At 42.7% G+C, this 22778-nt stretch overlaps 2 protein-coding genes across 18 annotated transcripts in view; one reads left to right on the top strand and one right to left on the bottom strand.

Annotated features, from left to right (window-relative positions):
• The window catches only part of CUL1 (cullin 1), an 89594-nt gene extending 88376 nt beyond the window's left edge, over window positions 1–1218 (top strand). For all 3 annotated transcript variants that reach the window (XM_084896508.1, XM_084896507.1, XM_084896506.1), the window contains exon 22: window positions 691–1218. In XM_084896508.1, the coding sequence (XP_084752634.1) occupies window positions 691–771 (81 nt within the window). In that variant the 3' untranslated portion in view covers window positions 772–1218. The remainder of the gene's footprint in view (window positions 1–690) is intronic.
• Window positions 1219–8831: 7613 nt separating this feature from the next.
• Window positions 8832–22778, bottom strand: part of EZH2 (enhancer of zeste 2 polycomb repressive complex 2 subunit) — a 71096-nt gene continuing 57149 nt past the window's right edge. For 6 of the 15 annotated variants that reach the window (XM_084896509.1, XM_084896521.1, XM_084896518.1 and 3 more), the window contains 13 exons: window positions 19134–19225; window positions 17476–17716; window positions 16275–16444; window positions 15763–15857; window positions 14788–14828; window positions 14304–14429; window positions 13696–13874; window positions 11881–11976; window positions 11061–11142; window positions 10254–10334; window positions 9834–9918; window positions 9272–9342; window positions 8832–9151 (listed from right to left, as the gene is read on the bottom strand). In XM_084896509.1, the coding sequence (XP_084752635.1) occupies window positions 9273–9342; window positions 9834–9918; window positions 10254–10334; window positions 11061–11142; window positions 11881–11976; window positions 13696–13874; window positions 14304–14429; window positions 14788–14828; window positions 15763–15857; window positions 16275–16444; window positions 17476–17716; window positions 19134–19225 (1358 nt within the window). In that variant the 3' untranslated portion in view covers window positions 8832–9151; window position 9272. The remainder of the gene's footprint in view (window positions 9152–9271; window positions 9343–9833; window positions 9919–10253; window positions 10335–11060; window positions 11143–11880; window positions 11977–13695; window positions 13875–14303; window positions 14430–14787; window positions 14829–15762; window positions 15858–16274; window positions 16445–17475; window positions 17717–19133; window positions 19226–22778) is intronic. The other 9 variants (XM_084896516.1, XM_084896520.1, XM_084896522.1 and 6 more) reach the window with 3 other exon arrangements.

The following is a 22778-nucleotide window of genomic DNA, read 5'->3' as shown; positions in this document are numbered from 1 at the left end:
AAAATGGGCTCAATTTTAAAATTTCCATTGGAATGCAAAAAGAAGTCAGACATAAGTGCTCAGCTAGCTGGTTGTACCAACACCAGTTAGGCAGTGACTGGCAGTGACTGGCCCGGCAGGGCCCCGTAGGCTCACCATCCACACTACTAACACCAGCACTGAGCTCTCTAGAATGGAGTTCCCACTGTCCTGTGTCCCCATCACATTCGGGAGACTCAGACTCTGGGGTAGCATATCATTGTGTGTTAATCTCTGCTGCTGTGTGGAGACTCCTGTGTGAGCAACATACGGCTCATTTCTGGCTGGGTTGTTTAAAATAGAAAGGACAGCCAGTGCAGATGGCACAGCTGACAGGCGACTCCCGACAGCCAGGGGGCCCAGGATGGCTCCTGGGGTTGCACTCAGAGCCAGCCCAGGAGCCAGTTTGTTCAGAGCACCCCATGACTTGTTCCCAGCTGGCTTCTGCAGCACCTGACCCAGTTCAGGTTTGGGGATGCATGGCTTCCGGGCTGACGCTGAGGGGACTCCATTCAGGAAGGCAAGGGCTTGGCTACACACTGAAGGGATAGATGAGGTGACTCTGCTCCCTCCTGAGCTCTGAGAGGTGGGGGATCCTTGGTGAGGGTGTCACTATCCTGCTAATGAATGTGTTTTTCTTTACTACCTCTTCCTTTTTTAAATAACACCCAGAAATGCATTGACATTCTGATCGAGAAAGAATATTTGGAGCGAGTTGATGGTGAGAAGGACACCTACAGTTACTTGGCTTAACCCTTGTAGAGGGTCTGACTGTGCCACCGCGGCCAACGTTCCTGGTGGGCAGGATGACGACCAGTTCCTAGCAGCCGCCTGCACCACTGGCCTCCCTTTTTAAACTGAGACCAAGACTCCCATCAGCCGGTCTCAGATGTACATCAGAACTGCTCAGGATCGATACATTTCAAGTCTGTAAATATGGACACCGACGCCATTTAACCTAATTTAAGAACAGAGGGGAATGAACCGTCATGCTGAGGGCTGCATGCTACTGCATCTAGATCAATACATCGGCTACGTGCTAACAGCTGCCTCTATCTCGGCAGCACCGAGGGTCGGCCACACTTGGAGAGGAATCTGAATGGACCTGCGTGTAATCTGCTCTGAAAACCATTTGTATAGTGTGTTTCATTTTTTAATGTGTGAAATAAAGAAAATTAAAGAATTTCTGTACAAGTTGCATTTGGTTTTGTTTTCAGTTTTACTATTTTCTGCATGTAAATGAGAGATGATTGTACAAACTTATGTCCCTAGTGATACAGGCTGCATTCTCTAGATCTTAGCATTTTAAGCCCTCAGGCCCTCTTATAACTTGTTTCAAACATGGATGCTTATTTCTGTGACTTCTTCCGGTGACCTGAATGTGGCCTGGGAGATTCAATGACATGTTGATTCCATCTGCCACTTGTAAGGATGAAGGGGCTAATCCTTTGACCACCTAACCTGGGAAACAGGTGGGAAACTGAGAAGGAACTCGTCACAGTGGGCAGACAAGTGGGAGTGATGTACGGCCAGCTAGCAAGTGTCAGACTTGGAGGTGCGTTACCTCCTGTGGCTCCTTCATTCTGGTTCGATCCAGTTAAAACATAAGAAGCCATGGTTCCAGATGAACTCCCAAGATCCCAGCGGGGGGGGGGGGGGGGGGGGGGGGCATGAGGATCCCCTGACAGCAGGACCAGAGACCAGCTGGAAGCTGTGGCTCTTTCAAGCACCTGCTGGTGAGCTGGCATGTTCTCAGCCGTGTCCCCCAGAGGAAGCAATCAGCTCCCAGCACTGGGGCCTCGGTTCCAGCCTGCACAGGACTTAACTCCTTTGTTCTTTGTCCACAGTCAGTCCCACGGTTGACTCATCACATCACTCACTTCCTGACCGGAGGACAGAAAAAATGGGGAAGTGGTAGCAAGACCTCCTGGGCACGGTTGGCTCTGCTGCTCGGCCTCTGTAGGTTTGTCCTAAACCTCACAGGTTTCTTAAGAATTTCTTAGAATGTGCTAGAGCACATTCAGGTTAGTTTTAAAGTTAAAGGTAAAAAAAACTTATAGGATATAAAAAAATAATAGTGCACAATCTACAATAGCTAGGATTTGGAAACAGCCTAGGTACCCATCAGAAGATGATTGGATCAAAAAATGATGGTACGTCTACACAATGGAATACTATGCTGCCATAAAAAAGAGGGAATTCTCATCATTTCCAGCAACCTGGATGGAACTGGAGAACATCATGCTGAGTGAAATAAGCCAGTCAATGAAAGAGAAACACCACATGACCTCATTTGTGGATAATAAAGAACGTTATAAACTTGATGAACCAAAAGATATGAGAGTAAAGCAACAAGCAGACTGTCAAATTACAGTGGGGAGATCTGGGGGAGATAAGAGATCAACCGAAGGACTTGCATACATGCATATAAGTCAACCAATGGACACAAAACTGGGGAGGGAGGGTATGTATGAGGGGGGGGACAATGGTAAGGTATGTACAGATTGTCACTGATAAAAAAAAGTAATAGTAATAAGACTACGCATTTATATAATGGTCTCCACATTTATTTACTATCTTTTTCAAGTAAACCAGGACTCTCCAGGGACATGCTCCTATCTCCCATCTAAAGCTGCAGTTACTTCATTGGCCTCTGGGAGCCTATCGTTTTGATTTCTCAGTGTTTTAAATACTTTCATACTGTTATTAGCTCTATGAAAATGGATTTTTAAGTGTTTCACCAGGAATCTTTCAGAACTTGCTTTAAATCCCACTGCTGGTGTGTCTTGAGTTCCTCCAGGATCGAGTACCCCCGGGTGAGTACCTTGGCTAAGAACAGAAGTAGAGGGACAGGAATGGGTTATTAAGTGGTTACCCCACATCCTCAGATTCTATACCTGTACCTGCACCCTTGTGTTAGGTAAATTTGGGGGGGGGGGGGGGCGCACAACTTTTTTCACTTCATTCCCCAAACCATATCCTCACCGAACAAGGATGGTCAGGAGCCTCCAAACACAAACCAGAGAATGGAATTCCCTTACCTGCCAACCTAAATGGGAAGACACTGAGGCCTGTGCTTTCAGTTTAACCACGTACATGGAAGTCTCAAGCTGCTTGCAGGCAAAGGCTCAGGTGTTCTGAAAACCCTCTGGTGAGTCCCTATGGAATCTGTGACTACAGGTGTGCCGGGCTGTCTGTGCGGGTCCTGAGGGCACCACCTCCTCTCCTAGAGGGTGGACCCGGCAAGGCAGGACCTTCCACAGCAGGTCTGCAAGGGCCAGAGGTCCTGGACTGGGCTGTTGTCAAACACGCCTGCACAGCCATAAACTGCTGGCATATCCCTTGGCAGTGCCTCTAGGAAGCAGCCAGCTCGCTGGAGTACAGGCTTAGTAACGGGGGGGGGGGTGGGGGGGGGGGGATAGATACAGTTGACTCAGGAATGAAGCACCTAAATTTAAAGGATTTTTATTGACTGAGCACTTTTAAGATGACCAACCTCCTTGCTGAACATTGGTACCTAATTTCTAAGAAAACAAGATTTTACCACATACAGGGTGCTGCCGTTTGAACTGAATCCCGCTTCTGAAGATGACTTCTTTTCTTCCGGGTATCACAGTAACTTCACAGATAGTGGCCTGATTGTTACGCACCTAGATCTCAGCTTTCCGTTCTCCAGTGGCAGACCAAGTGACAATCATCAAGGTGAGATTTGTTTTATACTGTTGATGCTTGATGTGCTGACCCTCACGGGTTGTTTCTGACAAGGGGCTGAGGGAATAACAAGCATGTATTTCAGCTAATCCAGGAGCCCAACTGTCAACAGAATACTTAGGTTCTCTTAAAAAGTTCATGAGTTTGGCCCTAGCCAGTATGGTTCAGTGGTTAGAGTATCAGCCCATGCACCAAAGGGTCACAGGTTCAATTCGTACCTGGGTTGCAGATTTGATACTTGGTTAGGGCTCATACAGGAGGCAACCAATCCATATTTCTCTCATATCAATGCCGCCCCTCCCCCCCACCTTTCCTCCTCCCTTCCACTCAAAAAAATGGGGGGACGGGGGGATCATGTGAAGAGCTTAAAAAAAAACAGTTCACAAAATCAGACCCTTTCTTGATGACCCATCTACATAATACAACTTAACTTTTGCAGGGTGGGGGCAGCTGTTAAATACCTGGCACAGGTGGAATTAAGATTCTTTGGTCACTGAATGGATAAAGGGGAGGAAGCTGGAGGCCAAATGAACCAAACAATATTGAAAAGTAATTAAGCAGCCGTTTCTGGGTAGACTGTTAAAATTGTTATTTTAACACATTGCGGACAGATCACGAGAATTCTCCGCTTTTCATTGTCGTTTAAAGGAGAAACAGTGTAATGGAAAACGCATTTGCTCAAGTTAAAAATTAAAAATGAAATTAAAAGTGATTAGTCTTGCCGAAACCGGTTTGGCTCAGTGGAGCATCGGTCTGCGGACTGAAAGGTCCCAGGTTCAATTCCGGTCAAGGGCATGTACATTGATTGCGGGCACATCCCCAGTAGGGGGTGTGCAAGAGGCAGCTGGTCGATGTTTCTCTCTCATCGACGTTTCTAACTCCCTCTCCCTCTCCCTCCCTCTCTGTAAAAAATCAATAAAATATATATATTTTTTAAAGTGATTAGTCTGTTGGTAATAACATCAATTGATATTTTTATAAAATTCTGGATATATTTGCTGACAATTTATCAGATATTCCAAGTGAATGTGATAAAAGCTTTTACAGTGATAGTTATTCCTTCAAAAAGGCGAAAAATAGTAATTTCAACTGATTCCAAACCTAAAAATTTGAACAATTACACACAATTTTGAGTAGTTTGCATCTTGGTTGCTGAGATAATGACTGGTCAAAAGAGGACTTTCAACCTAATTTGGAAAAATCGAACATATAACCAAAATTAGGGAAAGCACAAAATTTCGAAAGCAATAAATAAAGTGGTCTGTTACTCCAATAGATATGAAGAAAAAAAAAATTAGGGCTTATAATGCTAATGAGGCATAATCAAAAGGATATTTGGGAAGAATATTGTTCTACAAATCCAGTTCTAGCTGTTCCAATGTTTCCTCAGAAGAGAAGTCAAAATCGTTTTTGAGTAAATCTGGACTTACTGGCATTTCAATGACAATAAATCTTCATCCAAGCTATCTAAAATTCAATCTGTACTCGGACCATTATATTAGTAAATTTTAAACAATATAAAAACCCATGCAAGAATTATTAGATAAAGGCCTGGAAGGGACATCTTCTATTTCGAACTTACAACCCAGCTAAAATTAAGTATGGTTTACTTATAAGAATGGTATGAGAGCAAGATGGTATATTTGCAATATGGAAATTTACACAGGTGGGAGGAAAAAAATGGAATGACTCTGTCACTACTTGGGCCATATATGGAATTGGGGCATCACATAGATCAAGATAACTATTACAATAGCATTTCAATTGCAGAAACTTTATTACTACAATAAAATTGAGTTTGTGGGACAATTCGAATAGAGGCTTGCCTAAATGTTTGCAAGATGAAGCATCTACACTTAAAAGAGGTGAAATAGACTTCCGAAGAAAAGGTGTTGTTTTTATCACTGATTTGGAAGGATAAAAGAAGTTCAAATTATTTCAACTATCCATTACGCTTCCTCTTGTCCAGTATGACAAATTGGCGTACTGGGGAGGAAATAAAGAAGCCAGTTTCCATTGTGCAGTATAATAACTATATTGCATGGTGTTGATCTTACCAACCAGTATCTTTCAACATGTAATATCCTTAGAAGAAAATAAAATGGACGAAGAAAGTAGTGTTTTACCTAATTGTGGACTATCCAATTCTTTCAGGATTTATCAAGTGCTCAATCCAGAAAGCCAAGTAAGATACCAAGATTTTGTGATAACTTCAAAATGCAATGAGTATTTAATTTTAAAGCATGCCTTTAACATTTATGTAAAATACTTCTTGTACTTGTTCAATAGAAACTTATCTGGCTACTGGGTAAAGCTAGCAATAAAACTGGTCCGCAATGTGTTAATATATAAATTACAAAGTATTATTGAAAAGAATTGTGAAGAAGTCTGTGGGTAAGGTGCTGCCTAGACTTGGGGTCAGGACTGTAGCTGTGGATCATTTTAGTAAGGTTTTGTGTTTTGTAATCTTTATTGTTGAAAGTATTACAGATGTGTCATTTCTCCGCTCTGTCCTACCCCCACCCCCTTTTTTAGTTTATCCATTTTAGGGGTGAGAAACATCGATTTATTGTTCCACTTCCTTATGCTTTCATTGGTTGTTTCTCATTATGTGCCCCAACCAGGAATCAAAACCACAACCCTGGCGCATTGGGACCATGCTCTGACCAACTGAGCAACCCAGCCAGGGCTTCATGAGGTTATGACCATCAGGTGAAAGTTTAGGGACCAACTGGACTACCTCTGTCAGCTTGCGTTCTTCACAGAAGAATGTGTAACATTCCCAAACAGTTTGGAAACTAAAACACCTGTATTCTGACACGCTTCTGTATCCCTCTGGTAGGGAAGTAAACACACAGACTACAAGAGCCATGATTTTCGCCGGCACCGGTTTGGCTCAATGGATAGAGTGTCGGCCTGCAGACTGAAAGGTCCCGGGTTCAATTCCGATCAAGGGCATGTACCTTGGTTGCGGGCACGTCCCCAGTGGGGAGTGTGCAAGAGGCAGCTGGTCAATGATTCTCTCTCATCAATGTTTCTAACTCTCTATCCCTCTCTCTTCCTATCTGTGAAAAATCAATAAAATATATTTTTTTAAAAAAACGATTTTCAATTGGTGTGCCACAGGGGCACTAACCTCTTTTCCTTTAGATCAGTGGTCAGCAAACTGCGGCTCTCGAGCCACATGCGGCTCTTTAGCTCCTTGAGTATGGCTTTTCCACAAAATACCACGTGCAGGTGCGCATGATTGAAACTTTGTGACCCATGCACAAAAGAAATTTCAATCGTACTGTTGATATTTGGCTCTGTTGACTAATAAGTTTGCCGACCACTGCCTTAGATTGTCAGAATGACAACTGCCAATACAATAGCTGTCAGGTATGAATCAAAATTATAACATTTTGTCAGATCAACAAAATATATTTTTGTGTGCGCGCGCCACAGAATTTTAGCAATTCATTTATGTGCTATAGTGTTTCCCAAAGTGTGGTATGCGTACGCCCAGGGGTTCGGGAAGTTTGGTGGGGGTACACATTGCACTGGAGTTTGGTGGGGATATGCACTGCACCGTGCTTAGCTGCGCCTAATTCTACGTTCTCAGGAGTACGAAGGGTACTCAGCGTTACGAAAATTATAGAAGGGGTACACATATGTCAAAAGTTTGGGAAACACTAGTTACAGTAATGGAGGTAAGCATACTGTTATTTATCACTGTGCCCCCCTACCGTGTCCCCCACCTCCCTCCCCCCCAAAAAAAACCCTGTATAAAGGAAGTCTGAAGCTGACCAACTCTGCTGTAGACGCCCAGTATTACCACATGGGCTATAGTGAACAGGTGAGAACTCAGTCCTCTTGAAGGTTCCAAAAGCTTGCTGTGTGTGGAGAATTACTGCTGCTTTATCTTTGTGCTGCATTTGGGTCTGTGGTGTATTCAGAGCAGAACCTCCAAGTTGTTTGCACCTGGGGATGGGTTGGGAGGTATGAACAATGGGAAAGTGGTGACTAGAATGAGACCCCTATTGGTAGACACCACTGGGGTGAGCAACCTCAGGGTGTCCTGAGCAGGCAGGCTCACGTGTGCTAGTGCACAAATGGGCTGCACTCATGCTGAGTGCCCAGGTTGGAGCATGGGCACCCAGGACAAGCCTGAGGGTTTTCCTAAGTGACTCCATCAGCAACAGCCAACTGAGCATGTGGCACTGGGAATAGTTAAGCATGGCAGAGCAGCCCTAAGGGTGTAACCCATAGGAGAAGAGCATGTAAAGCCACATCCTTTCACTGCTAAAGCTAAGTGGCAAATTAACTTTATTTTAGGACTCTTGTTGCTATACCTTGTGTACTGATGTAGTAGAAACCAGTCTTATCAGTGTTTGCATAATTAAGTTTTAAATTAGATAAAATTAGACTTATAATGTGAAACTAACTCTATAAAGGACCAACTACACAGACTGACTGCAGCGTTTTTAGTTACCCACAGATTGGTCAGCGTATCTTGGGAAGGTGCTGGAATGCTATCACTGTGTCCTCAAGGTTTCCTTGAGAACTACTTTGATTACAGCCTCCTCTTGCACGGGCAGGTAAGGAATCTTGTTCACACTGCTGCATTTCTGAAGGACTGTCTAAAGACCTTGGAGCAAAACAGGTTCTTGGAACTCACTTAAGCCAACACTGTCGTTTTATATGCAGAGAACGAGGCTTAGAGAGAGCTCTCCAGACCACCCGGCTGACTGGGTGGGATATGCGCCCCTTCGCCCATCTCAGGATGCAAGTAGTGTTAATTCATTTAGTTATTAATAGGCAAAGTATACACAATATTATATGTATATAAAAGTCATGTTTCTATTACATTTATATTGGGGTGGGGCAAAGGTAGGTTCATACAGTTTAATACAAATAAACCGTTTAATACAAATAAATACAAAAATAAACTTCTCTGTACTCACAACTATAAACCTACTTTTGTCCACCCCTGTATTTACTGTTATAACTAAGCAAATCAATGCTACTAGACAAAACCAAAGGTGTTAAATGTGAGTTTGCTTTCCCTTGGATGCAGTCTTTTTCTAAAATCTGAAGCTCCCTGATAGATGCCAACAGTGGGGAGTTGTTCAAGTATTATTTATTCAAAGTTGAAAAATGTACCATACTGCATTATTGCAAAAACTTACTGGTACAAAACACTTTGCAGCTGGTGAGAAGGCATAAAAAGTTGATGTCTAAACTCATTACTATAAATTATTCTTACAGTACATTGCAAATTCAGAATTTCAAAATGCATTTTTTCCTAAATTGCCCACAGTACTCGAGGTTCCTGAAGCTAAGGCAGCTGTTTTGGAGGAGGCGGGGAGGAGGTAGCAGACGTCAAGGGATCTCCATCTCACGCTCGATGCCCACGTACTTCAGGGCGTCAGCCTGGCTGTATCTGAAACGGCAGGAGACAGGCGTGACACCGGCCCACCGAGGTGAGAATGAACACAACCACCCACTTACTTCAGTGGGTGCAGAGAAAGGCACACACATCCAGTGACACCCAGCTGCACACCTCATTCACCGCGTCCTCCCACTCCAGCACAGTGTGTCCTCGGGCGCTGTCCCACCTGCTTTGGGTCGTACCTTCAAAGTGACAACACACGGGCCCTAGTTTATGACAACTCAGGACTCAAAGACGGAACTTCCATTCAGCCTCAGGATTGCACTAGACAATCACCTGACTACATTCAGGAAAGTTTAATAGCTTTATCAATTTATCCCACAGAGCCAACAGTGTAAACGGCCAACCTGATGCCAGACCTGTGAACACCATCTGAGGGTGAGCAGGTAGGTTATTGGCCAACAGTCCTCCAGCACTGAACGATTTAAGACAGCCCGAGCATATCCTCAAGGACAGCAAGGTGGGGCTAAATTCACTCTATCTTTAAAGTAACCAGTGCTTGTATAATGGAAGCTACATCCTAACTTCCCCCCAACACCCAAGGCAAAGAATAGCCTAAGATTAGACGCTGCAACAACATAAGACCCAGCAAGAGCAGAGAGTCAGTCTCTGTCCCCAGTTCAGAGTCCAGGAGAAAGCCCTCAGGTCACACCAGAAATGCACTGTTACTAACCTGTAATCAAAAAACAGCTCTTCACCAGTCTGGATGGCTCTCTTCGCAAAGATCCCTATCCTGTGATCACCGTTCACCATCATAACTAGAAAGAGACACGCTGGTGTCAGCAAAGGAAGGGACAGTCACACAGGAAATCTGTCTGGCTAGGGGTGTCGAACTCAATCATAGAAGGGGCCAAAATCTAAAATCCAGCCTAAATCGCGGGCCAAATGGTTTACTGAACAGTCACAAACTGACAATGTCATAAACTGACAGCGGAGTGCAGTGATGACAGCGCGGTGCGGGCCACATTGCAAGGCCTGGCGGGCTGGATTTGGCCCGCGGGCCTTGTGTTTGACACATGTGGTCTAGGCCGTGCATCACTATCACTGGGGGTCCTGGCATCAAAACAGGAATTCTGACTCCAGAAACACCTACCTTTTGCATAGCAGTTTGGATTGACTGAATGATTTGCAAAACGAATTTTGTTACCCTTACGGGTTGCATCCACCACAAAATCTAAAGAAAAAATAAGCACAATGCAATGAATAATTCTAGTTTTAGATCAATAAACACAAAGTCCCTATGATTCTGGAAATACAACTGGTTACAGTTCTTCGGGGTTTGCTTTCAAAAGCAAGTAAATCATTCAGCCAACTTTGTCCAAATGACATTTGCAAGAAAATGCTGTTCTAGGTTAAATGGATAATTCAGAAGAGTTGTTACCTAACTGTAAATATGTATTACTGAGCAAAATATTGCCCAAAAGAATTTAGATTCTTCTCAACTTCAAGGATAAGCATTTTTGTATTTAAAAAAAATTTTAATTTTCATTCTGTTTGGGAAACCTGTTCATAACAAAACCTCTGTTTCAACCAAGGGTTATCAGAATGTCCTCACCTCCCAAGAAAGCAGCACCGTTAGCTGTTCACTCCCTTCAGAGAAATCAGGCAGTGTTGAAGAGGCTTTGAAATTCAGTTCCCTCCTCCCCCCAAGGTCAGAGGCACTAACTGGAGGAAGTGTGCCCAGCTGACTCAAAACCCTGGGATGTTCCACAGCCAATGTCTTGTATAGCTCAGAGTTCCCGAGACACTGCCCTTGAACATGACCCACTCCTCCCCACAAGTGATGGCAACAACCCATTTTTAAGTTTCTGTCAGGGCATGAGAAACACCAGCTCAAGATATGAATGATGGGACTCCCAAGCGCCACCCAGAAACTGAGTATTCTGACTCCTAAACATACCGTTATTCAAGTTGAAGAGAAAGCTGCACATGTATTTATCATACACTTTGCCTCTTCTGTCGGCTTCATCTTGAGAAATTATCTTAAGAAGAAAGACAGTGTTAGATTAGGGACCAAACCACACTACACAAGTTCATCAAGAGAATTGGAGCCCTGGCTGTTTTGGATCAGCGGTTAGAGCATTGGACTGAAGGGTTGCGGGTTCAATTCCTGGTCAAGGGCATGTACCTCAGTTGTAAATTTCCCAGCCCTGGTAGGAGCGAGTGCAGAAGACAACCAATGTGTCTGTCTCCCTCCCACTCTCTAAAAATTGATATTCTCTAAAGAATATCCTTGGGTGAGGGTTAAAGAGAGAACCGGACCTTCTGAGAAAATTCAATAAAGGGTCAGTAGGGCCAGTTTCTTCAGATTGCAAGCTAGTGTGGCAAAGAACAATGGACTTGAAAGACTTCAACTCAAATATTTCTATAATTACTCTTGTTCTACAAAAGTCTTTGTACTGAATGAAAAACTCAAGGTGGGCTGATTTCAAACTCAAGCTAGCATTATGGCTTTTTCCTAACCCTATAAAAAGGCATAAGATTAATGACATTCATTTCTAAGTCCTTAATAAGGAGGCTGTGGATTATGTAGGAGAGACTCATCACAAACCTCGTGTACTCCCCCCCCGCCTCCCGCCCTGTCATCAGATAAACGCTAAATGTGACTAGGACTGAAACAGCCCAGTTGCCAAAAAAGGCATTTTGTGTTAATTCATTTTTTATTTTATTTTTTTTTAATTTCCAAAACAAAGTTGCTACATAGCAAGCCCAGAGCTTACCTCTCCACAGTATTCCGAGATGAATTCATTTTTCTGTACAGGATCTTTGATGAAAATCCCCCAGCCAGCCACATCAGATGGTGCCAGCAATAAATGCTTAAGAACAAAGCAACAGTCATTTAATCAGGAGAGCAAAGTGGACTGTTGACAAGATCCCAGGGTGAATCCCTATAAATCCTCTGGCTCCTTGTAGCCACCAAGTAACCTGAATTAGGAGCCTGTGATGAGAGGTAAACTTCCCCATTTTTGCCAAAGGGGCTGACAAGATGCAATGCTTTTGGTTATTTGTAAATAAAGTACAGAATGTAAGATCTACCTCTAGATCAACTAACCATCCTTCAACAAGGGCAGCTGCCCTTGCACATTCTGTCATTTTGGCAGCACTTCATGATTCACTTCAACGTGCATTTCATACAAGGACATCAAATCCCCTCTCCCCACAGTGACCCCCCCCCCCCTTTTATTCCTACCAAAACCAAAAAGCTCAGCTGTTCCTCTCACAACGGCATGGAGAAATGACAGGAGGTAGTGTCACTATCTCATCAGCCCAGCATTCTGTTCTTAGCAGATGCCAAATGATGAGCAGGGCCAATTCTAGTTAGAGTATGTCTGGGAACAAATCTCTCACTTTCCACCGTGGTTCATTATGTTTCCATCCCAAATTTCCTTTAAAAAGGCCCCTACCTAATCATGCAAGCTATTCCTATTCTAATCCAGCCTAGATTCCCAAAACTTCCCAGATCAGAAACTAAATTAGCTAAATAAATGAAACCCAGTTGGGAAAGTAACTACAGTTTTCTGCTTTCAAAGTTAAACCTAAATAATTAAACTATTACAGTTAGGGGCAGGAAATGTAATTTTTTTTTTAGTGTTCATCATGGGTCTGCCATGGGAAACAGTAGAGAATCATTGCGACAGAATGACCTCAATGGATAGGAACTACCCAGAGAAAAGCCATCTAAACACTTGGAAACAAGAGCCAAAAAATAAGGCACTGTCAGAACAGGGACTCCTGGTAGAAGGGGGCGGGGCTATAAGTAGTGCAGTTGGGTTATCTAATTCATCTGACCCAATGTGGAGGTCAACAGTGGGGCTTGGTATTCTGCTCCTTTCAAGTCCTCCAACTCAGGGATTCCCAATCTAGAAATCAGTTCATTAAGGTACTCCCTCATGGAGTTATGAGGACTAATGAGTAATGCACAGGGCATTTAGCCAAGTGCCTACTATATCTTAAATAATAAATGCCAGCTATTATAATAAAAATGATAAATGTACCACCTACTCAAAAAAAAAAAAAAAAAAAAAAAAAGGCCGTGACCTTCCCCAGCATACATTGTTAGTTTCCTTTGCTTGGTACTGAAGGTCATGGTTGCTACAATTAAACATTACCTGCATGCACTCCCCAGTTATGTAATTCCTGCTGGTGATGATGTTTTAAAGGTTATTAAAAGAACACTGAAAAAACTACTGTGGGAAATTTTATTTCTTGTTCTGCACAAAAGGAAAATTGGCTACTATTTAAAAGAATGGGTCTCTATATTCTGATAGGAATGCCATTTATTTGCAGTAAGGAGAAGAGATAAATGACTAATTCTATTTGCTAAACTTTAAAAAAATTCAGACCTACTAAACAACTAGAAAAACTTATTATTCCAAACTTGAAACCATTCACAGCTGGTTCCTCCTATGCTACTCAAGGAGAAGCCCAGGGTCTCCCTTTCAGGGGCATCATTCATTCAGAGATCACTTTTTGGCCCAGCTAATGGAGTGAGACTGCTGGCCTTGCCCTGCCATGTTCCTCATCCCTTGACGCACCTTCTTAGAGCCCCGCTGGATGCTGCAGTTCTTGCAGGACACGTTCTTGCTGTCCCAGTGGTCAGCAGCTCCACACGTCAGACACAGGTCGGGGTCGCACTCCCGGACGGCCAGGTAGCAGGGGCACTGCTTGGTGTTGCACTGTGCTTTGCAGCGGCAGCCAGGAAATCGGTTCTGACCTGCAGAGACAGTCACCGTCGTGGACTCATGGAACCCTCACAGCAGCCTCCCTATCCTGCTGCACAGATGAGGAGAAACTTCCTGTGTATCCGAGCTTCGTGTGCCGCTTCCGTCACCACCCTTATGACAAGTTTGTTTATTCTGAAAACTGAACCACCCCAACTCTGACAATTTCTGGTTCCCAGAAAGTATTTGGGCAGCTATTTCTATTCCCCTTACATTCTGTGCCAACATCACTATGATTAAATTTAGAGATCAACAGCTCCTTTCATCCCATTAGCCTGAACACTGGCTGGACACTGGCTCTGCAAGAGCTGCCATGTTGTATCAACTTCAGTTACTATTTTTTTGCAGGTTGTGGGCTGCACATAGCTGACCAAAGGCCCACTTAATTCTCATGCAATTGCATCAAAGCAACAAATACTTACACTCTGAACTACACTGACAAAACTTTTCACAAAAATTCTGTGCTATCACACAAGGGCACGAACTGTCACAAGGCTGCCGAGGATGGTCACAGGGTTGGTAGTTGTAAACGTGGTTAGAGGAGCCGTCTGCATCAAGACAACGGCATGTAAGTCAATCAGAGGTGGGAGATGATCATACACAAGGAACATGAACACATTCTTCCTGTTACCTTGGAGCTTAGCAGGTTTTCCCTACCTGATACATTTCCTGTCTACAAAACGATAGCCGGAAGCACCCCCCGCCCCCAGCGCAGGTCCCCAGGGCTCCTTTACCCACCTGTGACACGCCTTCACTGCACAAGACTGGCAGTATAATCAACAGACATCCTCCGTTTAATTTAGCTTAATGTACAGAAGTCAATTATATAGATTATAAGCTCTAGCCCAGTTACTATTCTGAAACATGATAAGCAGACATTTTTAAGTTGAATGAATAGATGCCTACCTTTTTTCAGCTGTATCTTTCTGCAGTGCGCAGCCCACAACCTGTAAAACACGAAGAAAACAATCTTCTCCAGGAAGCTAGGAAGAATGGTCAGCACAAATCCCACAGAGCCTCCTTGAACAGGTCTATCTACCATGTACAGAGCAGTGCCTTAAATCCAAGTGACTGTGAGAGACGCAGCTTGCATTCATTTGTGGGGACAAGGGAATCTGTGACCAAGAGCCCTGATATGTGCACTTTGCAAGGTCACCTAGTCAGAACTGAGGGTGGCCATGCCTTCATGTGCAGGTTCCATTTCCCTACTGGTTCATTCTGATGTGGATAATATCGGTACGTCTCAAATTAGCTCCACGGCCAGAAATAATTCAACCAAAAATTCAGAATTATCTACTAAAGCCTAAATTAGATGGAAAACATCTAAGTTCTTTCAGTTCTAAATTAAAGAAAAGGAACAGCAGGTACACACGTTTCTAGATGCTTCCTTACCCAACACCCCCAACTGCAGAAAAACTGGGAGAAGAGATTAAAGCTGGCAGTCCAGCCACCATCTTCTGGCTCTGCATTTACAAAGCAAGTCACCCACCACTCACTGCCACAGGCCTTGGGGAAAGGTAATGTGGCTCCTCAAATATAAACCAGTGCAGAACTCACACATCACACTCGCCTCAGCGAAACACCTTAGAACAAATTAAAGTAAATGTTCGCTTAGCCTTTACTGTAGAAGTTTCTAGGTTTGACTCAACCAAAAGTAGCAGAGTAAGCATAATTTTCATGACTCTTAACACACCAAATCTAACACTGCTGTATTCTTACAGAAGAACATCAGCAACTACTCGTGGAAACAGGACTCCACAAGTCTACTCCACAGCTTAAGTTCCTTTCTTAAGGGGCCAAGTAGAGGCTGGCCAACGCCCTTGGACACACCTGGCCTGCAGCATCCTGGTGACATTTCAGAATGGCCACAAATGGACTTACCGGTGTTTTCTCTTCTTCTTCCTTGGAGGAGTATCGACATCCTCAGCAGGAACGGGAGCTATGATGCTGGACTCTTTGACCCGAAACTCATACACCTGGACAAGAGGCACAGTCACAGCTGTGAGGATCGTAGTGGTAAGCAAACTTACACATTCTAATTAATATCAGAAACATGTTTCTTCTGTAACACTGCTTAACTGCTAGGGACAACAGAGGGCAAATCAAGATGTTGTCTCAACTCTCATGTAAGGACAGCAGCTGAGCTTACATTATGATCAATAGTCCTGAGGCTTAATCTAAATACTCACTGGCTTTTTAAATCCATTGTCACCTAACCTGAAATATCTAATCAGAAGAATACTTTTCTCAGTTGCCTCTCAGTGGGAAAACAAAAAGAAAAAATGCACTTTTCAGGAGATGCACATCAGGTTAAAAATTAAGACTATTCTTACATTTGAACAAGGATTACATATCCCTCCCCTCTGAAAATATTTATTAATCAGCGTACTTACCTGTCTACATGTTTTGGTCCCAATTAACCTGGCAATGGCGCAGAAGTTGTCGTAGTAGGTACCGATGAGGACTCGGAACATGGAGGCCTCGGCCCCGCTCCACTCCACATTCTCAGGGGGCTCACTGTTTGGCTTCATCTTTATTGGCGTTTGACATCGAGAATTTGCTTCTACAAACCAAAGTTAAGCATTGGTCAGGAAATGACAACTGCAGAACATAGTATCAAGAAGTAAAACTCGGCCCTAACCGGTTTGGCTCAGTAGATAAGAGCGTTGGCCTGCGGACTCAAGGGTCCCAGGTTGATTCTGGTCAAGGGCATATATCCTGGTTGTGGGCATATTCCCAGTAGGGGGTGTGCAAGAGGCGGCTGATCAATGTTTCTCTCTCATCGATGTTTCTGACTCTATCCCTCTCCCTTCCTCTCTGTAAAAAAAACAATTTAAAAAAAAAAATTAAAAAGAAGTAAAACTCGGGCTGTGCTTAAGAAAAAAGCAGAAAGTGAATCATGTTTGAGGACAAACTGAGGTAGAAAGTGTCACTAAACTTTTTCCCACAGAATAAGGAGCCTAGGTTCCTTTCAGGACAAAGGCAGATGGGCTGTTCTGTTATTTGTGGTTAAGTCACAGGGTAGGATACCTAAAGCCCAGTCAGGAAAATAACCAAAACGACCCACAGAACATGAAGGATATTAAGCCGAGTGGAATGAGCCCCACCCTGGAGGAAATGGCACACTGGAAACAGATGAACCTCGAAACCGCAGTGACCAGACAGCAAACAACGTAGGCGGGCCAGGGGCAGAGGACAGCAACAAGAACACGCTGTGCATCCTTCCTTAAGAGTGTCCTGGCCACCGAAGCTGGTTTGGCTCAGTGATAGAGCATCGGTCTGTGGACTGAAAGGTCCCGGGTTCAATTCCGGTCAGGGGCATATACATTGGTTGCGGGCATATCCACGGTAGGGGGTGTGCAAGAGGCAGCTGGTCGATGTTTCTCTCTCGACGTTTCTAGCTCTCTATCTCTCTCCCTTCCTCTCTGTAAAAAATCAATAAAATATATTTTTTTAAAAGAGTGCCCTGGCCTTAGATTTCTCATTTTATTGAAAACCAACCAACTAGGTAAATTATTCACTCTAGCACATGCCCTTACTCTCCACAATGTGGACCTTTCCAAGCAGTGGTAAAGCCAGTTGTCAGGTCCCTACCGGAGGAACTCGAAGTTTCGTCTTTTTTCTCCTCCTCCTCTTTATCATTGTTCTCTCCACCTGTTTCGGTCCCAGCTTCCCTGTCACTGTCCGTGTCCTTTGACTCCAGCACATTAATGGTGGGGGTGCTGGGCCTGCTGCTGTTGTTGGGAAGCCTCCCTCGTCTGCGACCTCCGGGGCGTTTGGGGGGCGTCTTGATCCGCTCGGCAGTGAGGGCGGCAGCGAACTCCTTTGCTCCCTCCTATGAAGTGAAACATGGAGGAGATATATCAAGGTCAAGTTCCACGACTCATTTTGTTGAAGGAGAAAACAAAAGATTGGATAAGCAAAGGAGTCAAGAAATTTAACACACTATTCATTTTGCACAAACAGTTGCATCTCTAAATATGCTTGTTTCCTACTTCTAATAGTGTGGAAATTTCAGAAAAACAGAAATGGGTTCTATATATTGCTAGAGTGTTGTGAAATCAGGCAAGACAGTTCTATATTTGTGAAATGCATTAACTGTTTAGTAAATTAAAATATAAAATATATTTTACATATATAATTTCTTTACAAGTGAAATTTTATGAGGAAAATCATATACTTCCTGTGCATCTGGAGTCAAACTTTCCTAATCTGGCTGGGGTTTCTAAGATAGCACATGCTTCTATGGTCATGGTTAAAATACACAAGAATACAAAGCAAACATGCTGGACTTTGTCATTTCCTGCCTTACTATAATATTAAAATATCCCATTTTTTCCTGTAAGGGATATACACACCCCCAGGAAGACACTTGAGGATCAAGGCTGCGAGGATTACATCTGTATTACGAAGTGCAATATCCAGTCTCAGAAAGTATAAAACAATGGGGAGAGCATTGACTACAGAGAGACCAGAGAAACATTTCAGATGAGCCAAATAAATTCAACCTTGTAAAGAATATATAAAATAAGTGCTCAAGAATCCCATTTTTAGTGGCAATAGAAGGGAGAAGTTTGAGAGCAGCCAACAGTTTTATACTTCATTCTACAAAAACCAAATTGCTTAAAAATAGGATACCTTCTGCAGGTGCCATTCAATGAATCTTCTGTCCAAAATCCAACAGGCAATATATACCCACTTAGTTCCTAGGTAGGAGTGGCTTGGTTCAAAGAGGGGAAATGGTAAAAATAAGATAGTACCCATAAAAAAAAACAACTTTTCTACCTCATTATTTCCCTAAACCTTTACCTTTTCTCCATTTTTTATTTTTTAATTCTGTAGGCCCTATAATACAGCTTAAACAACAGGTCTAAAACTCAAAGAAAGGCTATGGCTCTGAGAAAGGCTTAGGACCATTGTGTGTGACTATCCAGTTCCTGGGGTAGGTTGGCTATCTGGGTTGCATACCCTCATAAACTCTGGAAAGTGTAACTCAGTGTCCTCGATCCTAAAGACCTTGAATTGCAGCTGAAGGGATTAACACATACACAAAGACTAATGCAAGATCAATGAAGGACTAGTGTGTGCAGTACATGAGAGCTACGAGAGACACATGGGTGAAACCTCTGCCTACCGTGTGGCCAGCAGAAGCACAGGGGAGCCACAGTGTTAATGCTGACTGCACACACCTCACCCAGTTCAGAATCAGCACTTCTCAATGCCCTTGAGGAACAAGTGGCATTCAAGCTTACCAAATGCTGGTAACACTGTGGTCCACAAGGCTTGTTGTCCAGAGCTGTTTCAGTGTTCTTCCGCTTGTAAGTGTTAGGTGTTGCATGAAAAGCTGCAAAATAAAGATAAAATATCCAAATATTAACTATTTACTTCTTCATTTCCCCCGTTTCAATGGGAAAAGTCAATGAATACATTCCAGTCCTGCTAATACTTGATTCACATCCCAGAACCTTCCTTCCAGCTCTTACTGAATTCTCACCATGTGTTTCCTTCGACTCCTGCAGGGCGCAAACACTGCATTCTGGAATGATTAGTGGTTTCTTATATTTCTCTTCACAAGTATAACTGATGCATGTAAACTCTGAACTCTGGTCATAAACATTTGATATCTCCATAGAAACAACTAATACACCCTCTACAACAAAATCAGATTTCCTATTTTTACCAAAAGTATTGACATCTACAATTATTTTTTTATTATTATTTATAAAGAAAAGTCAGCAGTCTATCAAATGGGGGAGAAGAATGGATACAACTTGTTAAAAAGCTAATTTTTAAGCCCTAGCCAGTTTGGCTCAGTGGATAGAGCATTGGCCGGTGGACTGAAGGGTCCCAGGTTTGATTCCAGTCAAAGGGCATATGCACAGGTTGGGGGCTCAATCTCCAATAAGGGGCATGCAAGAGGAGGCGGCATCAATGATTCTCTATCACTCCCTCTCCTTTCCTCTCTGAAATCAATAAATATATATAGATATAGATATCTATATCTATCTATCTATCTATCTATATATATATATATATATATATATATATAATATATTAAATATATTTTATTGATTTTTTACAGAGAGGAAGGGAGAGAGATAGGACTGCTGAATGTGGTTTGGCTCAGCGGTAGAGCGTCGGTCTGCGGACAGAAAGGTCCCAGGTTCGATTCCGGTCAGGGGCATGTACATTGGTTGAGGGCACATCCCCGGTAGGGGGTGTGCAAGAGGCAGCTGTTTGATGTTTCTCTCTCATCGACGTTTCTAGCTCTCTATCTCTCTCCCTCTCTGTAAAAAAGCAATAAAATATTAAAAAAATAAAATAAAAAATTCATTCTATTAAAAAATTAAAAAAAGACAGACTGATAAGAGAAGGAAAGACAATGTTTTTAAAAGTAGAAATTCGAGGCTCAAATTCTTAAGTGCATAATTTCCCCCCTCCTCCTCCCCCTTGCCCTCGCCCCTAGAACAAGAGCCTAAACCCGTGGTCGGCAAACTGTGGCTGGCAAGCCACATGTGGCTCTTTGGCCCCTTGAGTGTGGCTCTTCCACAAAATACCACAGCCTGGGCCGAGTCTATTTTGAAGAAGTGGCGTTAGAAGAAGTTTAAAAATTTTGGCTCTCAAAAGAAATTTCAATCGTTGTATTGTTGATATTTGGCTCTGTAGACTAATGAGTTTGCCTAAACCATACAACTAACATTGCAGTGGATTAGATTTTGGATATGCAAGGGCCCCTAACACACAGACTGTGCACATAAAAGGCTACAGTCACATCAGCAGCCCAGAATTACATCAATCCAAAAACAAAGCAGTTATTAGAGTTAGTGCACACAATGAGTAACACATTTTTGGTAAAATATGTTTTTAGTTGGGATACCTCCTCTAACACCAGATACATTTGTAGACTGATATTCTCACACTAATTCAGTGAAAATAAAAGGCACTCATGCATCTGTAGACAGAAAAAAACACACATACACACACACACACACACACCTCAAGAGGACAGTAGCCTCTGGTGGTCCTTAGCTAGTACTAGGTAACAGTACTTATTAACCATAATCATAGTCTCAAAGACAGGAACAACTTTAGACTATAACAACAAAATCAACATATTTATAATCAAAAGTACTTTAATAAATTTTAAAGTACCATTATCATGACAAGATTCCCTCAGCAGAATTTCAAACAAGCCCATATAAAGAATTCCCTCTTCCAGAAATATCCAGAATATTTTCAAACAGACAATTTCAAATACTAATATTTGAAGTAAGCTACTAAAAAATATTTCCAACTAGCCCAACATGGCTCAGTGAATGAGCATCAACCTATGAACCAGGTCATGGGCACGTGCCTGGGTTGCAGGCTCGATCCCCAGTGTGGAGTGTGAAGGAGGCAGCCAATCAATAATTCTCTCTCATCATTGATGTTTCTATCTCTCCCCATCCCTTCCTCTCTGAAATCAATAAAAATATATTTTTTAAAGTATATTTCAAAGCTGAGCACCGGTATATAGAAAAATGGTTATATATCAATAAAAGTCCATTATCAGAAAAAAATTAAGGCACGATACTTTTAAATTTTACAAGGAGCAAACATGGATATTTCAAGGCTTTTTGTTTGTTTTAATGTTGAAAGCAATCTATAAAATCTGATGAAAAGTAATCTAAAGCCCAGCTATTATATAATCAGTAGTTGAGAGTCAACCTGTGAATCAGGAGGTCGTTCAATTCCCGTCCAGTCAGGGCAACATGCCTGGTTTGAGGGCTTGATTCCAGTAAGGGGAGTGCAGGAGGCGGCCAATCAGTAATTCTCTCTCATCATTAATATTTCTTTCTCTCTCTCTCTCTCTCTCTCTCTCTCTCTCTCTCTCTCCCTCCCTCCCTCCCTATCTCCCTCCCTCCCTCTCCCTCGCTCTCCTTCTCCCTTCCTCTCTGAAATCAATAAATATATTGTTTTTAAAAACCTATCTAAAGGTTTTCAAGCAAAGGTAAAAGTTATATACAATTCACGATTCCAGCTATTCTCTATACCTGTGCTAGAGATTAAATTGGCAATACTAAAAAATAATCAAAATATAGGGTATCATTCCCCCCCCCCCAAAAAAAATGTATATAGAGTTTAACAGCTGATAACTCACTTAGTTTTAACTCCTTTTTGGATATAACTGATTTGAAATAATGGGTGAAGCCAAACCAAGTTTTGAACAAAGAAAATTTATCCTGACCGGCCAGTGTGGCTCAGTGGTTGAGCATCGACCCAGGTACCAAGAGGTCACCAGTTCAATTTCTGGCCAGGGCACATGCCTGGGGTTCTAGGTTCAAGCCCATCTCTCTCCCGTCTCCCTTACTCTCTCTTTTAATAACAATAAAAACACATTTTTTTAAAATGTATCTTAAAGTCGCCGAAACCGGTTTGGCTCAGTGGTAGAGTGTCAGCCTGCGGACTGAAAGGTCCCAGGTTCGATTCCGGTCAGGGGCATGTACGTTGGTTGCAGGCACATCCCCGGTAGGGGGTGTGCAAGAGGCAGCTAGTCGATGTTTCTCTCTCATCAACGTTTCTAGCTCTCTATATCTCTCCCTTCCTCTCTGTAAAAAATCAATAAAATATATATTTTTAAAAAAAAAAAAAAAAAAAAAAAAAGAGGAAAAAGAAGGGAAAAAAAGTTAAAGATAAAAAAATAGTAAAAAATGTATCTTAAAGTGACGCTAGATTTTAAAAGATAAAAGTTTATGGTACAAGACCAGCAGCAGTCAATAAATAGAGGGCACACAAATACTGAAGAAATTATTCTTGAGATTTTATTGCATTGCTTTGCATTATCAGCAGTGCCTGGACCAGAATGGTCATCAGTTTGAAAACAAGCATTGACCAAAAAAATTATTTCCATAGATTCT

Source organism: Pipistrellus hanaki (assembly GCF_964339955.1).
Source record: "Pipistrellus hanaki genome assembly, chromosome: 10".
Lineage (NCBI taxonomy): Eukaryota > Metazoa > Chordata > Mammalia > Chiroptera > Vespertilionidae > Pipistrellus > Pipistrellus hanaki.
This window is presented reverse-complemented; position numbering and strand designations above follow the sequence as displayed.